The 18,140-nt window shown below is 43.6% G+C and overlaps 1 protein-coding gene across 50 annotated transcripts in view; it reads left to right on the top strand.

Moving 5' to 3' along the window:
- The window catches only part of ST7 (suppression of tumorigenicity 7), a 315,021-nt gene that overhangs the window by 240,498 nt on the left and 56,383 nt on the right, over positions 1-18,140 (top strand). For 19 of the 50 annotated variants that reach the window (XR_014833022.1, XR_014833033.1, XR_014833028.1 and 16 more), the window contains 2 exons: positions 5,972-6,064; positions 8,933-9,072. Coding sequence is in view for 19 of the 50 variants with exons in the window: in XM_021078413.2 (XP_020934072.1) it covers positions 5,972-6,064; positions 8,933-9,072; positions 9,878-9,997 (353 nt within the window). In the remaining 31 variants the exon portion in view is untranslated. 50 annotated transcript variants of the gene reach the window in all.

Here is an 18,140-nt window from a genome sequence, read left to right as displayed (position 1 = left end):
CTAGGTTTTCTCCTGAAATCATTTTTTCTTTCATTCTAAAAGTTAAGGCCATTCCCCAACTCCCTTCGGGATTCCCCTTTTTATTAAAAAGAAAATTCAGGGAGGAAGGTAAAAATACCTAATTTCACTAGGTTCCATCTTAAAAGTCAGTTTAGCTTTCAGAAATTAAAAAACAGAAAACAACATGGAGTTCCTGTCGCGGCTCAGTGGAAATGAATCTGACTGGTATCCATTAGGATGCAGGTTTGATCCCTGGCCTTGCTCAGTGGGTTATGGATCCGGTGTTGCCATGAGCCGTGGTGTAGGTCTCAGACACATGTCGGATCCCACATTGCTGTGGCTGTGGTGTAGGCTGGCAGCTGTAGCTCTGATTCAACATCTAGCCTGAGAACCTCCATATGCCGCAAGGATATGCGGCCCTAAAAAGACTTTTAAAATAATAAAATAAAATAAAAACAACAAAAACTCCCCTACTCCTTTATTTATGCCAAAAGTGTTGGTTAGGGTTAGGGATAGAGGTATATTTTTCTTTGATTTTTAATGAGTGTATTATGTTGGAGCATTAGTCATCCTGTGGAATTGATTTTCCCACCAATCAGGCTGAAATAATTCACATTTTTTATAAAACCCCAAAGTCCAGCTGATGCATGGCAGAGATTGTTTGGGTTTGAAACATACGGGGTTTTTTTTTTGTTTTTTGTTTTTTTTTAAAGAAACAACAACAACTAAATCCTCAACCACAAATACATCAGCATTTCAAAGGTTTGTAAAATGTTTGATTCATCACTGTCTCAGCCCCTAAAATTACACAATTATGTTCCTCAAAGTCAAGATAATCAAGAAAGGGGAAAAGCTTTAATTCGTAAGATTTAAAAACATGCTTCTTAGTTCATTACACAGCTGCCATCTTATCTGAATTATACTTATTTTAAACACTGTAGGTTCTGGTTATCTTCACACACACACACACACATGACTGCAAGTATGAGTCGAATGTGAAAACATAAATGAATGAGGGATCTCGTTTGAACTGTGTCTTATTTACAGTGGTATTGCACCTTATGGGACTCTGTTTTAAGTGGCACATCTTCTATTTTACCTGCATTAAATACTGATGTGGCCTTGTCTCCCTCCTACCTTAATCTTTTCAAGGCTCTGTTTGGCTGCTTTTATTTCATAAAGCAAGATAGTCTCCTGACCACAACTGTGAGCTTTAGGTTAATTTTCAAGTTCTGTATATCAGAAGAGTAGAATGCCATGGGGTAAATCACTTAACTTTTCTTTGTTTCCATTTTTTCCACTTGATCAAGTAAGACTCTTTATTTTCTTTTTGGAGATTTTTTCCAAAGAATTCACTAAATAATGTATAAGATTTGAAGGTGGTGTTTTTTAGGAGGACTAAGGCAAAGTATTTCCTTTGAGAGGAGAATATGGTCCATTGTTGAAGCAAAGGATGAGATTCTGATTCTAATTTATTCTCTTTGAACCTGTTGGTAAATGCTCCTTGCTGTAAGATGTAGTCCTTAGGGCATTTCCTCTAACCCAACCTTTCCTCCAAAAGCCTGGCACCTTTGGGACTGCTAAAGAGATTCTCCCACCCCTCACCCCATAGATCTAAGGGTAAATTTTAAAACTGGGGGAAAATAAGTTGGCCACGGCCAACTTATCTTATAGCTAGGCAGTGTTACTGTACGACACTTCGCCGCCTACCCCCGCCCCCCGCCCCCCGAGGAACCGGCTGGCTCCTTTCAGTTATTCAGTTTTGGGTAACTGACCATAATTTGAATCCACTGGGGTTTTTAAAGAGAAAATTATGTCTTCTCCCTATTTATTCCTTTATTCAACTAATATTTATTGAGTCCCTCATTTGTGCGGGATGTTCTCTGGGGGATGCCAAGATGCATGAGACTCTGAAATTCTTTGAGGGAAACATTCGTATGTGTTTGTGTGTGTGTGCGCGCGTGCGTGCGTGCGCACATGCATGTGTGCCCATGTATACATATACACCGGTATATAGTGTGGATACAAGCAGTACTATCATGGAAGCAGGAACAGAGTGTTAGAATATTGAGGATCACTAACAAGTTAGTGAATCTGCTGTGAAACTAGAATTTTTCTTCACAACTGGAATAGAACATCCTGTAATCTACCTAAAGGAATGTAGTTTTCCCAAGGCCGTATAACTAGATAGGGAAAAAATGTGGATCAGAACTCAGGCTTTTGACTTTTGAATTTTCTTTATTGCTGTGCCCAGAGCCTCACAAAAAAGAGAGCCTTTATGGCCTGGCCAGTTACCTGCATTGCTGTCAAAAGTGAGAACATACAATTTGCATATCGATGACAATTTTTCTTCTAAGGTTTGCACTTGTCATTGTTCACAACCAAGCAGCATTTTTACTTTCGAGCTAGAGTATGACCTGGTAGAGAAAGTAGGAGCTTTAGGTGAGTGGAAAGGGAAAGGGCAGAGGAATCTACCTTTCACTGAGCAGTCAGGCACCACGTACAGACATGTTGACTGCTGTTGTCACACTTAGTCCCTTTACAGCCTCCTGCGTTCCATGGTGTTCTCATCTTCGTGGGACACAGATTAATGACACACAGTTATTAGCCTGTCAAGTTCGACCCATCCTTAGATGTCACCCTCACCGCTCCCCCATTAGGTGTGCTCTATCGCAGGGGAACTTTCATGCTTGTTTTGTGACTGTCGGATTATCCCGTTCCTACCCTAGGCGGTCAGCATCATCAGTTCAGAGACAGCACATGCTTGGCTCACCCTTTGACAACGTAGAGCTGGGATTCAAACTCAGTTCTTGCTATTACAAGCAGCCTGTATAAAGTTCTCTGAGATCCTCTTTGAAAAGGCAACATAGACAAAGTATCAAACATCACCTTCTGTTCTTGTCTATATTATGGATAGGATGAGAGGTCGTTAGAAATCACTGGGAAAATCAGGAATTAATTTGTTCATGGATTCATCCTTCTGCCCATTCTTTGGTTCTGTGGAGTCTTTCTCCAGTCTTGGCAGAGTCTCTGATGAGTACAGTGCTAATAGCCTTGGAGCCTAGAAAACCTGTCTGGACAGTGGTCAGAGGCAGCACTATAGTGCTTCACACGCTGTTGTGCGGGGCCCAATGTATTCATTAAGTAGTTCCCGGTTTCATTTTGCCTCTTCTGGAAGAAGGAGGAGAGGGGGTGCAAAAGGAAAGTGCAGAAATACCACTTGTGTCCCATGTATTAATTCTAAGTGGTCCAACTTTTTGGGTTTTTTTTTTTTTAAATATCCATATACTTTTAATTCCCCTGAAATGTATTTTTTTTTTTGGATGAAGATTTTTTTAGGAAGTTTTTAGAAGTAGATCAAATTCATAAAAGAGATCAAATGACATTTTTTTCAATTCTTTCTTGCCCTGCCAATTCAGTGTGTTACTCCTTGCACTTGCAAAGTTCTGGACATTTGGTTAAAACCACGAGGTTCTTGTGCAGCAGTTACATATGTTTGCAGTGAAAGGGACAGGAGGTGGTGGGGCAGAGCTGGCAAGGCTTATGCAGTGCCTCTTGCCGCCCTTTCCAGACCTCCACTGCTTATCTCACACTTTGCTGGACCCTGCACAGCAGGGTGGATAAAGGATAGAATTGCAAACAAAAATTGTGTTTGCTTTTGTTTAGTGAAGCCAGAAGTCTCAATATTATTTTATGAACTCAATGTAAATGACAACTGACATGAGAAAGAGAGAAATTTTAAGAATACATAAGCATCTTTACAATCACGGGGGTTAGATGGAGAGGACAATACAGAAAGTGTGTGTGTGTGTGTGTGTGTGCGTGCGCGCGCGTGCATGTGTGTATTCTTTTTTAAATCATAGGTGATCAATGTTTTCACCCTCTCCAAAAAGATCAGAAATGATTAGAAGAAAAAGATGAACTTGATGCACAAAATTCTGTACACATGCCAGATACTGGTGTGAAAAACATTTGGCATCTGATTTGGCATTTGATTTCTATGGTTGAACACTCTCAAGATCTTGCACTCCTATATTTCATTTAAAAAATTGCTCCCTGAAGTGCAAACTGACTTCAATTTTGAATAAAATTTAGCATTCAAATCTATAGCCACTTGAAAACTGAGGGTTTATGTATATCATATGAACCTGAACAGATTCTTAATTACAGCAGCCCTGTTGTACATGGAGGCTCTGGATTAAAAAAAAAAAAAAAAAAAAAAAAAAACCTTGCTCATAGGTTTTTCTACATTTTTGGGATGCTTTCCTAGCAGCCATCATTTATGGGAAATGGTATTCACATCCTGCCATATTGCAGTTTACATTTAAATGCACTGCTTCCCAGAAGAGAGTTTAGTGTATCCTATAAAGGCACTAAGTGATTAGGGGTTTGTAATTTTTTCTCTCTCTTGCAAGCCTAGTTCTACTGTAAGAGTCGCTGGTTCCTTTGAGTAGGCTTTGTGTGTTAGCAACCTGTGCAGAGAGCTCCTCTGTCACTTACAACAGTGCAAACTCCTTGTTTGCATGAAAGAAAAGGTCCGATTGAACTAGAGTGAGCCTTTCGTTTTAAGAAGAGTTAAAGTCTGGGATGTTTGTAATGTTTTAATCTCTGTTTAAGAGGTTTCTGTTACGAGAGGAAAATTGATAACAGTTTTACCTCAGCCAACTGCCAGCAAACTGGCTCTGCTCTAATCCCACGTTTATAGTGATTTATATTCTTCGTGGCAATGTGCTGTAACCTCAGAGTGATACCACTGTGGTGTAGATTGACTGCATTCCAAATGCTGGAATCACATACATAATGTTTTTACTTTTAAATAATATTCAGACACCAGAATAAATACCATATGTGCACTGATGCTGGTTACAATGGAACCTTGTCATTTCTTGTGAGGGAGAACATTCTTTGTTTCTGATTTCTGTTTGAAATAAGTATGCAAAATATAAATATGTACATTGACAGCATTTTGAGAAGGCTTAGGTAATTACACAGCTGAGGATGTAGCTTGAAATATAGCATTTAAGACCGAAAAGATTGCTCTGTTGCTACCACCCCTTTTTGACACACATGAAGGCAAGGATTGTGAGCTGACATTCCCAGTGTAGGGTGTAGTTCTATGTTTTATATCTATGGCATGCTGTAGTTACTGGACATCTGTTGAAGAGAAATTCCTCCTCGAGTACTGTTCATAGGAACAGTGAGACTAACATGCTGATGACATCGTAACAGGGAGAGTAACACACGTGATAATGGGAAGAGATGGATTGATTGGAAAGTCATAATTCAGTGTGAGACCTAATGTTATCTGATGCCACAAAAGCAGAATTTACGTGGCCTGACATCATCAAAATGCAGATAATCAATCTTTCCAGATTCTAACCCCCCCACACATGATACTGAAGATTTAAAAGTTTCATAAAGTTTAGAAATACCTCCCAAGTCATGCATTTTTAGGTTTTTGTTTTTATCCATCTTGGTTGGAATTCTAATCCACCTAGACACTTTTTTAAACTAGACATGGTAGAGTGCCTCTCATATTTGTGCATCTCTAACGTGCTCCAGCAAGTCAGTCCACATTTGCTTCTTAGGGAAGCATTTCAATCCAGGCTTGCGTTATTACCATCAGTTGAACTATACTGAATTAATGCTTATGGCATTTTAATAATATTTTGTAGATGAGGAAACCCTCGGCATTGGAATTGATGGCTTTCCCTACTCCTCTGCACCCCCATCCCCACCCAGTTTTGTGAGGTCTGTCCAGAATATATAGTGTGAGACTAATGTATGAGTCATACATCATAATGCATCTCTGACAGTTTATCTGGCATGATTCAGGGTTTGGGCAAGTCCTGCATCCTTTCTGGAAGTTATTTGTGTGTTCACCATTATAAAGATGCTTAAAGGTCCCTTTTTGAAGTTGTAACGTATGAGACAAGTATCACACCTCTAACATATTATCGCTCCTTTTCAGCTTTTCGGATGATCCCATATCCCTTGGAAAAGGGGCATCTGTTTTATCCTTACCCCATCTGTACAGAGACGGCAGACCGTGAGCTGCTCCCGTGTAAGTCTCCCTCTGTATTCTGTCTGCGGCCAGTGAGGGTGGAGTGCCCGAGGGACGGGAAGAGATGGAAATGACACATGGTTATGATGGTCCTTGTCTTTTATTGCTCTTCTGCAAAACCCTGTCCTTGTTCGATAGCGTGAGCATTAAAGTGAGTTACGTGTATAGGTTTGGCTTCCTGCTCCTCTGTATCTCTCCAGATTCATCAAAGGGAAAGACTCTTGAGGGCTGAAACTTAGATGAAGAGGCAGCATGTACTGTTTGATCTGAGCACAGAGACCCCTTGTTTGGGGCAGGTGCTCCTCCTGGGCTGATTCATGGCGCAGGGCTCTGCCTGGGCTGTCTGGCTGCTCAGATGTAGTCCACACAGCCTGGAATCTGAAGGGGAAGCACTGACATCAGAGGGAGTGCAGATGAGTCATGGATGGGAGGGCGGCACCACAACACTGGCATGGTTGCCAGAGGCGGAGTCATGGGACAGGGCGGTGTGTGAGGTGGCGCTCTGAGCTGGTGGGGTTTCCCATGAGCATCTCCCAAGGGCACTTGGGGGAGCTGGTGTAACGTGTGCAGAGCACATGTGCAGCCTCAGCGCTGTGTATAGCACATGGAGTGCAAACCCCGTCCTCGAGGGCCTTACAGGCTAGCAGTGCCAGGGCCGTACAACGTGTGGAAAGTATGATTTGGGTCACTGTAATGTAACGTTATTTCCACAATCCCAGCTAAATAGTTATTATCAAATTATACTGTGTATAAGGATCAAATCCAGGCTCTTCATGTGGCCCTGACTTGGGACATATTTTTCTTCCTTAGATAAGATGCTCCAAATTTTGGCTACTCTCTCTTCCCTATGCTTTCTCCTGCCACCCTCACCTTGCGCCAGTTATATCCTATCTCATAGCTGTAACATATTTAAGTGCTTTGCCCGGCGGACTAGTATCACTTTGGAGGCCTGGGTGCTGGTAAATTGCCTAATGCCCACATTTTTGAGCTGGCCATCAATCTCCACTGTGGTGGGTTGGGTTGGGGTGCATAAGGAGTTGCCATCTTAGGCTGAAGTAGCGGGAGGCAGCTCTCTTGTGTCTTTGTTGGCCGGACCTGCTGGGAGACGTGTTACCTCGGGAGCCAGGAGATCTCAGCCATGTGTTGTTCCTCACCACCCGGGTTTATTGTGAAAAAGCGGGCTTCACTCTGCATTCGATGTGACTTCAGAAATCCCTGCCATGGGCCAGCACTTTACCCTTTGATCCTCCTTCAGGGAGATCCCTGTTAACATTTCCAATTTCTGTTATGAAAGGCAGCTTTCCGAAAAGTACACTGTTTAAAATGATTTGAGTCCAGTCAAGTTTCCATGGGGATAGATTCACTGTTAGAACAAGATTGGGGTTCTTAAAAGAGACTGTATAGGAATACTCTTGCAGGCCTGGAACAGAAAATTATGGCTCACATTTATTAAATTGAATGCAGTGGTTCAAGTCTGATCTCCCCTCAAAATCACTGGATGCTGAGAGTGAGGGTGGGGAGAGGGTAGGTGGTTCTATGTGCTACCTGCATTCTGTCATGAACGGTGTCCTGTCCATGGGCCCTGAGCACATGTCCACCTGTTCAGAAGCCTAGCAGGTTGACGCCCTGGACTCAGCTGCACATGCTCGTTTGTGCTTTGTCCCTCCCTGGCCCTCTGCACCCTCAGTTTCAGCAGAGTGGATTACGCTTAGGGCTATAAGTAACTGGAGCTGAAAGGTCAAGGAGAGGCCTTGAGACCTTGGATTTCCTGAGGGAGATGGAGCCCCTGGGTCGTTTTGGTTTAAGTGGCAGTAGTGCTCATGCACAGCCACACAGCTCCCCTCCACTGGGCCAGCATTCAGTGCTTCTCTCTCTGTGCAGGCCAGTCTCTGCCACCCTAGGCCAGCATGTCTACCGACCCAGGTTACAGGCAGCCACGCAGGGAGGAGAAGCCAAGGAAGCCCATGCTTGGCTTTTGTTTTCCCCAAACCTAACACTCAAAATTTAAAAGTTATAAAAATCACTCTAAAAATCCCCCATTGTGGATGGAGGGATGGATGGATGGACGGAGGGATGGAGTCTCTTCATCCTTAAGAGCCTCTCACAGTCGAGCCAGATGACCTTTGCAGCCTTGATCCCCAACCCTCTCAGACTGAAGGGGCCAGCCTGTGAGGTCCTTGCTGAATGTCTCTCTGTCAGAGTGGCACCCTTTGCCGACATAGGTACCAGGAAAAAAATGCAAGATTAACTAATATTACCCTACCATATTGATTTGAAAATCTAGAGAGAATTTTTTATTTCATTACACTTGACTTTGGATTTTCCAGGTTTTGTTCAATTAACATGTGCTTTATCATTTGAATAAAGTTTTGTTTTATTTTGTTTGCTTTTTTTTGGTGGGGGGTTGGGTTGGCAGTACACCTGCAGCATGTGGAAGGTTCTGGGCCAGGTATTGAACCCATGCCACAGCAGAGACCAGAGCCCCTGCAGTGGCAATGGAAGATCCTTAAATTACTGCATCACAAGGAAACTCCTATTTGCTTTTCATAAAGGAAGACTATAAATATTATATATAGGGATATACATACATATGTACATATACATTAGGCATAGATAGTGTGACTGTCGCTGCCCATGAACGTGTGACATGCCCTAGACAGAGTGCTAAAGGTTGAACATGGACTTGGGAGAAGCGCATAGGCCGCCAAAGGCTGGCTGAGATGTTGGGTCTTCCTGTTTGAGTGCCCTACCCTCTTCATTTCCAACTGGTGTCAGCCAAAGCTCGGAAGAGGCAGTCCTACCTATAGAAAGTCCCTGATAATGCATTTGACTCCAGCTCTAATACTTCCCTTTTGATCTTCTCCACAGCTTTCCATGAAGTCTCAGTTTACCCAAAAAAGGAGCTTCCCTTCTTTATTCTCTTTACTGCCGGATTGTGTTCCTTCACAGCCATGCTGGCCCTCCTGACGCATCAGTTCCCAGAACTTATGGGAGTCTTTGCAAAGGCTGTGAGTATTTGCCGAGAGGGAGACCTGAGGGAAGGGGCAGGGAAAATCAAGAGAAGCAGCATAAGAGAAGTGGGGGAGTGCTGTGTACAAGGGATATGCCTGTATTGATCCTTTGTTCACTGTTTAGTTCTTATCGGCATCAGTGGAAACAAGGGTTGAGAGTCAAAATGGGAAAAGTGTAGCTTGTTTGTTAACGTGTGCCTCCTTGCCTCATTTCACACACAAAAAGGTCTCAGCCATTCTCCCAAAATGCATGAGGTCTAAAAGGATTAAATAAATAAGGGAATCCTAGCAAATGAGAGATCATTCAGTTTTGTATAAATTGAATGACATTATTTCTAATCTTTAGATATTGTGGGTCTTTCCTTCAAGAAGGATGGAATTTACATTTTCAAAGATGATTTAAATTTTTAAAGTTTTGATGTCTGTAAGTTAAATGGCTTGTTTGGGGAATGAACTGAGAGAGCATAAAGGGTGTATAGTACTAAGAAGTATACAGATATGACATTTAGAAATATGGAAATCCATTAAGAGTCTTTAAAGAGGGTTATGGAGAGGAACTTGAATAAGAAAAGCCATCTGCATAGACATCTAAGAATCATAGTTTCCTTGTTGAAAACTGACCATTTCAACCTGCACATGCAGTGAGGATACGTTGACCAATTTTGCTACAAAGGAGTTTCAAACAGAAGGAATAAGGAAAAGAGAATCAGTTGTTTCGCCGGAACTCCATTCTCATTTCAAGGCGAGTGGAGTTAGAAAGGATGATTTCTAACTTGGCTGGGTTGATTTAATCCCTTTCCAGATGATTGACATTTTCTGCTCGGCAGAGTTCAGGGACTGGAATTGCAAGAGTATTTTCATGCGTGTTGAAGATGAACTGGAAATTCCACCGGCACCTCAATCTCAACATTTCCAAAACTGAACTCATCATGCTCCCCCCACACACACCAAAACTGCTCCTCCTACTGTATTCCTGATCTCCACCAGTGGCACTGACATCCACACAGTTACTCAAGCCAGAAACTCTGCAGCCCTCCCAGACTCTTCGCTCTCTCACTCCTTACATCCCATCTGCCTCGGCTTCCACAGTCTGTGGATCTAACCTTCTGAGCCACAAGGCATTCAGTACATGTAATTCACCACTTCTTCCCCCATGGCTCTCTCTTTTAGTTTAGATCTTTGTGATTTCTTGCCTGGACACCTGCAAAGAGTCTCAACTGGTCTCCTTTCTTCCAGTCTTATCCTCTGCCAGTATTGTATTAAAACTGACACAAGAATGATCTTTCTAAATTGCAGGTCTGAGCATGTCACTTCTCTGCTTGAATTTCTCCAGTAGTTTCCCACCTACTTCCGGTTAAAGTCCCTGTGTGGGATATGAGGTCCTTGACGCTCTGGCCCTTGCTTGCCTCTTCAGCCTCATCTCTCTCCCATCTCTTGCACAGACACTGCTCTTGGGCCCCAGTGAGTTACTCACGGTTCCCAGCTGCACCAGGCTCTTGTATACCTCGGTGCCTTTGCACATGCTGTTTGCTCTGCATGGAGTGCCCTTCCCTGTTACCATCAGCACTTGTCCAGGCTACTAATGTCTCTTCACTCTTTTACACGCACTTCCTTTCTGAGTTTCTCCTGAGCTGAGTTAGATGTCTCTCCTCTCTGATCCACAGTATTCCATGCATACCTATATTATCACATTGATTGTACTATATTATAATTGTTAAAAACTTGTCTGATTCCCTTTTAGAATGTGAGCTCCTTGTGAGCAGGAGTGTATCTTCCTCATCTCTGTATCCCCAAAGCTTTGCACAGTGTCTTGCACATAGTAGGTTTTCAATAAACGATTATCAAATAAATAAATGGTAGTGGTTTCTGCAGAAAGAATCAATGTAAAAATCAGATACAGCTTAGCATTTCTACCCTTCTTTTACAATTATAATCATAGATATTTAGACTTGAAAGGGACCTTAAACAAATTGCCTTCAGCAATAATTTGATGGAGGTTGTCTAGACTCATCCTAAATACTTTTAGTAATGGGCCTTACCTATTCAATATAGAAGCCCATTTCATTATTGGATCACTCAGAACGCTTCTTTATACTAATAAAATCTATCTTCCTTTAATTTCCACTTAGGTTCCTATTCTACTCTTCAAAACTATGAACAACTCTGCTTCCTCTTGCAAATTCTTGAGGCAGCTAATACATTCATGGCCACCTCTCATCTCTAACTTACTACCTTCTCTTTTCTCTAGGCAGAATATAAATTTCCTTAAATCTTCTGAACATGATATGATTTCTGAACCCAGTGCACCTAAGCTGCCTCCATGGATCTTCCCTAGCTTATGGGCCTATGCTATTCATTATTTACTTCTATTCTCAAGCCAACCTCTGAGTAAAAGTAGCTGCCGAAACTATAAGTAGATTAGAGAGTAATAGAGTAAAATTTAAAATAAAAATTTACTTGCAGCATTAGATAGTGCCATTAGCCCAGCATTCTTCACTGAGCTAACAAACAGCTCTTCGTGGGAATTTGGGATCAGGACAGTAATTCTCAGCTTCTAGTGTGCACAGACTTCACCTGGCCCCATCACTGCAAGATCAGAGTCTTGAGTGTTAGCCCCCAGGAATCTGTGCTGTAACAAGGACCTATCCCCACAACTCCCCCCCCATTCTCAAGATGGTTGTTGAGGACCTCATTTCCTTTCAACACTGATCTCAAGAAAGCCAGTCTTTGAGCAGCCATTTGTAGGTGTGTGCTGTGTGGTGGCGCGTCAGAGCCATTGAGGGGACAGGTTTCTAGGAACCAGTGGTTTCACCCTGGCTGTACCTTGAAGTCATCTAGGAAGCTTAAAAATTGCTGACGCCTGCCCCTCCCAACGCAGGGGACTCTCACTTCATTGGTCTGGGGTGCAGCCTGGGCATGGAGTTTTCATATTCCCCCTGGGTGACTTGGGTGTCCAGCCAGGATGAGAGCCACTGTGTTGAAGGAAGTGACTGCCTGCAACTGCGTTAAGTAGGGAGAGGATGGAGGGACAGAGGGTAGTTCCTAGAATATGACTGGGTGTTCTCCACCTAAGTTTGTGTAGCCTCCAGAACATGGCAAGAAGATGTGTTCATTATGGACGGTGGACCAAGGGCCACTTTCCTCATTGAACGCTTCCAAAGCTTTGGCTTTGAGTTAAGGACCAAATGATTAAATAAAATGTAAATTTGCCTGTATGTCCTCATATTTTATATTCTGCCAAGGTGTGGTAGTTTGGTCAGCTACTCATAGTTCTCAAGTGTAGTTTAGATAAATATGCTTTTAAACCTCTGTCTGGAGGATCGCATTTGTCTTGCCCTTCATTAAGGTTTAGCAGTTTCCAAAATGTCTGGAGAGATTTTGTGGGGAAGGAAGATGGATGGCCTGAAGGAGACAAGCCCCCTTCCCCCACCCCGCCCCCAGAGTCTTCTCCACATTTTCACTCTTGTCACTTCATCAGGCCCCTCCTGAAGCTCCCTCCGCAGGTTATCACAGCCGCCCTATAGGCTGCCTGCAACCATTTGCAGCTTGTGAAAATGATTTTCTCAGCCCTCGCCTGAGATAATGTCCCTGGGATAATGACTCTCAGTAGATGGAGAGAGATTGCACTGCCATCCCCCAGGCTGTGTGCAGCTTGGGAACTCTTCAGTGTGTTTACATGTTGATACACAGCCAGTAAGGAAGCCCACAGCCAAGTGTGAGCCACTGGAAAATAGTAAAATAAGAGGCTTCAACTGGCTCTCCCCGCCTAATCTAATCTACCTCAATGACTTAGGACTAACTCTTCCTAGAATGTTTGGTTACCAAGATAAGGTTGCTCATATAAATAAGCGATGGTTCCAAAGCCAGCCCTGAGGAGAATGTGGGAAGGTCAGCATTCTGACCCCTTCTGTTTGAAGGGCCCTGTCTGTACTCCCCTGGTCGCTCTCTTTCCCTGAGACCCAGCCCCCTGACTTCTGACTCTCATCTTCACTTATAGGCCCTAACCTCTTTGAAGTCTGATATTGATTACAGTGAAATGTCAATTGTCTGATTGCAATAGGGCACCTGGAACTTATTCAGATAAGCAGAGGCGTTTCAAATGTTAACGAATCATGTTGGGAGCCATGACCTTCTTCTAAATAATGGTGTCTCAGGAAAAGGAGGATCAGGCGATTGAAGTGTCACTCTCTCTTTTTTATTAGTTCAGTTGCTTTTTCTCACCACAGGACACTGATTGAATTATGGTGCGTTTTGGACTGTGTATCTCTGCCCTCGGGACAGAAGTTTTGGACATTGAGATAGATGAGCTGTTCCAGGGTTGCCTGGTGTTGCTCATTCAGACTTTACAGGCAATAAAATTTCCCAAGTCCCTAAGTGAAACTGCTGTTTCTCTATGTGCATTGGTTGAGTCTTTGGTCAAAATGTGTTGACCAATTTTCAAACATGTAAAGAAATATAAATGAGCATCCTAAGTAAGTAAGGCATGTTCCGCCAAGCTTTCTTCCCAATACCTCTTAACGAAAGCCACTGACCTGTCTGGTTACTAAATGAAAAGGGCTTAGTGGTTTCAGATGCCTCATTGCTGCTTCTTGCTTGTGGGTGAGGGATGGCAGGAGGATGCAGGGAGAGCTGCGAAGGAGGAAGGTAGTCTGGTAAAAAGGGCGCACATCTCCAGAGAATTCGGTCTATAGAGAAAGATTCAAGGGATTCTTTCCTCAGTTCCTCCAAGATGGAACATCCCAGATATGAGGGAGAGCAGTAAATGATTCCATGCTTTGGAGGCATTAGGACTTAATTCTCTTGTGGAACCTGACTGAAGATGCAGGGAGGCAGAGCCCACTGCATCTCGCTGCACAGTACGGGGAGAAGGGCATTTATGGGCCTCAAACTAGGCGGGGCTCACCCGTTAACGTCCAGAGGCCTCCTTTCTATGCTTTTTATCCAAGTCAGGTCAGTGCGCAAAACAAAGCAAACACACAGGCCTTGATTTTGAACTAGCTTTGTAATAACCTCTGCTCCCCAAGCTGAGGCTTCCTGGTGCCCCTGCCATTTAGTGCATGACATCCCCCAGCGCAGACTTTGAGGGATGCCTTTCATGTAACTGCACTGGCCCAGGCTAATGTCTGCCACAATGACAACTTTGGTGGCTATAGATCTGGTTTTGTTCAGGTCTTCAGGATACAATAACTTCACCAGAAAAATCACCTTCATCATTGGACTCCATCTTCCAACCCTTAGCAGGATCCCTGGTTAACCCAGACCACATTAGCACCTAGCTCCTCTTTATGGAACTGAGTATTATAGCCCAGTGCTCTATGTCATGGAGCCTTGACTGTCTCTGATTACAAACAAATGAGCAAATGTTATGTATAAATATTTTTAATTCTGCAGTGTCATTGGGTCTGTCTCTGCAATCAGTTGACTTGTTTTGTATCATCCTCTCAGAACTAGGATTTCACAAACTCTTTCAGAAGCATCTTAGGCAGCATCACTCATTCCTGTGCCTAGAATCTCCCACAGGTCCTTCCTCTGCGTTTAGCTCTAACTGAAAAGGCAGGCAGTCTATTCTGTAGGGTGAGCATCCTATGTGGTACCATGTAACCAACAAAGGATAATTTCAGAAGGTTGCTAGAACTTGCCCTGTCTCTAACACCCACTTGAGGAAAGAGCCACCCTACTTTCACTCAAGTACTAACACGACCTCATTTTTTTTTACTGCAAGTCCAGCCTGGCGTCAAGGCCTTCTAGTCACTTTTGAACTCTGCCTCTCTCTCTCCAGCTAAGCTGAACTGTTTACTAAATTCTGGTCATACCAGCTACTTTCCCACTTCTGTTCCAGCTTTTCATTGAGCCTGGAGGGCCCACCGGCTCATGTTGCTTTCCTACCATCCTCACCCCATCTCTGCCTTTTCATATCCCAGCCCTCCCCTGGGGTCGATTGCAGTTGCCTCGTTTTCAGTTTCTCCTCTTCTTTTCCACAGAATGGCTTCTCTCCATTTTCTGAACCTCACTGCTGCTCTGTTCATGCTTCTATCTTCTGCTCTGTCATGGTCTCTCTGTTGTTATTACTTTGCTGCGTTCAGGGCCGCGCGACTCCCTTCCCCACCCCCTCAGCTCTGAGCTTCCTGACAGTGTGAATTTCATTCTAGACACTTTTTTATCTCACCCAGTAGTTAACTGCCTTGCTGAGTAAATATATTCAATTGATGTAAAAAATGCAACATAGGGAAAGATTCCAAATGTTATACTCTCTTGAGTTTTCTTTACACAAAGTTCACACTTGATGGTCCTGCCATAATGCATTATATGCCTTCCCAGCTGGCATTCCACTGGTTCTTTAAAAAAAGACGAAAAGAAGAAGGAAAGATTCTGAGGTCAAATGTATTTGGGAAACTTGTCTACCACACCCGTCCTTGGAGACCCACAATCTGTAGAACCATGACCAGCAGAGGAGCCTGTTTTAACTTCATTAAATGCATGTCTACTCATTTGTCTGGCCTCAGGACCACATTCCCCATCTGCATATGCACTTTCATCCGACGCTATACTTCAGTGGGAAGTTCTTGGTAGCATAGACTGTGCTGTGCCCTGGACGAGGGCTTGAGACTTCCCAGCACAAGAATCAGGTATTGAACCTTAGCAAGACGACACACTGGTTTTGAACAGGGACCACGGAGCTCATCCAAAACACCCTCTTGTACCTGGTGGCGTGAGGGTGTCTCTTCTGCCAGATGCCCAATGGCTTGTAGAAGGAGGTCAGTTCCTCATGAGAACACGATCAGAACGAATTTGAGATTCTGTTGAGTGAGCCTCATGTGACGTACCTGGCTTTCTTAAAAGGCACAGTTCATTAGCACTATTGCTTCCATGAAAAGCAGAAAGGAGTTTAGTAACCAAATACAAGAGATCCCGAAGTTCTCCTCTGAGCAGCACCTCTTTCACAAGGACGAGTCATCCATGGACTGGCCAGCTTGCTGCCCTCCCCCAGCCTCCCCTGATGCTCACGGCTAAGCGGGTAGTTGGGAAAGGAGCCTGGGCCACACAGGTGTTTGGGAGACAATGGGATCCCAAAGCAATTCATGGCCTATTACAACAAACTTGAGTTTTTTTACTGTTGCCTTTTCCACTTCTGTACCTAACCAGGCAAGCAGGTGAAAAAGTTGCCACCCTTTTCTAACTCTTCTGCTCACTTGCCACGCCACCCATCCGTCAGTTCCTGTGGATGGCACTGGTCATCTTCATGGGCAGCTCTCAGATCCTGAAGACGAGTTGGGAGGCCTCAGAACTGTGGGCAGCTGTCAGAGGAGAGTCAGCAATACTTCTCCCCTCTTTTCCAGCAGAGCTGGGGGGCAGGAGCTGGAATGTAGGTTTGTTCATCAGCTGATGTTTCCTATAAACACCAATATGAAATCGTGGCCTGTGGAGACTTTTGGTCATGCAGAGACGGACGAGGCAGCATGGGTTGGAGAGGTCCGTTTTAGAGTCTCGAGCAAGATCTCTCCTGACTTCTGTGCTTTTCTGGTTTGTTCGCAGTTCCTCAGCACTTTGTTTGCCCCCTTAAACTTCGTCATGGAGAAAGTGGAAAGCATCCTCCCATCCAGTCTGTGGCACCAGCTGACGAGGATCTAGAGAAGCCCACCGTCCTTCCTCTCGCCTCACCCAGCAGGCCGCCACCGTCTCTTCGTGCCAACTCCTCGTGGACTGCAAGAAAGCATGACTTTGAAAAAGGGAAGCCATTCCGAGATTTTAAAACCTTCATGGACTGTCCGTTCCATATTAAAAGCTGTTTTTGTTGTACAAAATTCATTGACGTTCAGTTCTATTATATTTTGCCTTCAGAAAAGAAAAAAGTCAAAAATAAACTTTTGTGTATTGCAGCAACCAGTTGTGTCTTCCAACCCCAAAAGTGTTGGTATCCAAATAAAACTACTACAGGTTACATTTAATTTACTTATTTATAAGGCCCCAGATCTGCTGAATGCAACATGCTGGTGTTCTGTGCTGATGGAACTCATTTCAGCGGGCGCGTGGCTTAGAAAATAGACTCTCTTTGGCTAAAAAGTACCATCTCTTTTAGCCCCAAACTGTATGTTCTCATAAGCCAAGTGCACAAAAGAAAGTTAAAAAATGAATGACAGGAAGCTTGAAGGAAATGGAACTTAAATGCAGTCACAGCTTGAGACTCTCTCTGCTCGCTGCCTAGAACCCAGCACTGTGGTTCTAGGAATCATTTTGGTTCTGCTTTCTGAAAATTTGTTGTGAGAAAAAAACTTCTGATGAGCAGCTACAGACCCAACAGTCTATTGTAGAACCTGACCGCTTTTTAGCATTGCCATTTTTAAAATGTTTTTTCGTAAGGGCAATTTTTTTTTATCGTGTTTGCATTCTTGATGCTTAAATGTGAGCGTTCTTTGAGTGTTTTACTGATCTGACCCAAAATGGTCATTTGTCTTCACCATCTTTGAAAGCCTTCTCCATGAGTCACACCTGCTGAGCATCTGGCTTTACTTAAGCAAAAGAGAAAAATAAATAACCTTGAATCCTCTATCTGAAGTGAAAAGTACCTCTATTCAAAATCTCAATCTAGTGCTTTAAAAAAAAAGGACTGTCCTTTACATAGTTTCCCTTTGTTTAGAATCCCGACTCTTTCCCCTGAACATTCAAATAGGCAGCTTGCGGGGAGCACCACACCACACCCCCTTCAGAGCTGGACTTCCTGCCAGCTCCAGGTCTTCATCCAGAAGCAGAGCCAAACAGGCAGATAATGCTTAGGTGCACAGGGCTTTTCATGCTTTTGGCAAGCTTTTCTTTCTCCTTTGTGCAAAGCTCTGAGGCAGGTATGTAGCTGGCTCCTGCTCTTAGGAAACTATCTCGGAAGAGGTTGAACTGCTGTGTTTTCATCAGTGGTCCCGCTCTTAGAGGCAGGGTCTGTGTCCTCTTTGTTTGCCTCTTTCCCCTTCTTCCCCCAACACAACTCTTAACCTGGAGTGGATGCTCAAATGATCTGTTGAATAAATCAATGCAGTACATGATAGGTACAAATAAACTTTTATTTGTGTTCAGAA

Source organism: Sus scrofa, chromosome 18 (assembly GCF_054392235.1).
Source record: "Sus scrofa isolate SSC_HxYL_T2T_F1_AM1 chromosome 18, Sscrofa_HxYL_maternal_Yorkshire_Landrace_v2.0, whole genome shotgun sequence".
NCBI lineage: Eukaryota > Metazoa > Chordata > Mammalia > Artiodactyla > Suidae > Sus > Sus scrofa.
Note: the sequence above shows the minus strand (reverse complement) of the source record. Positions and strands in the feature narration are given on the sequence as shown.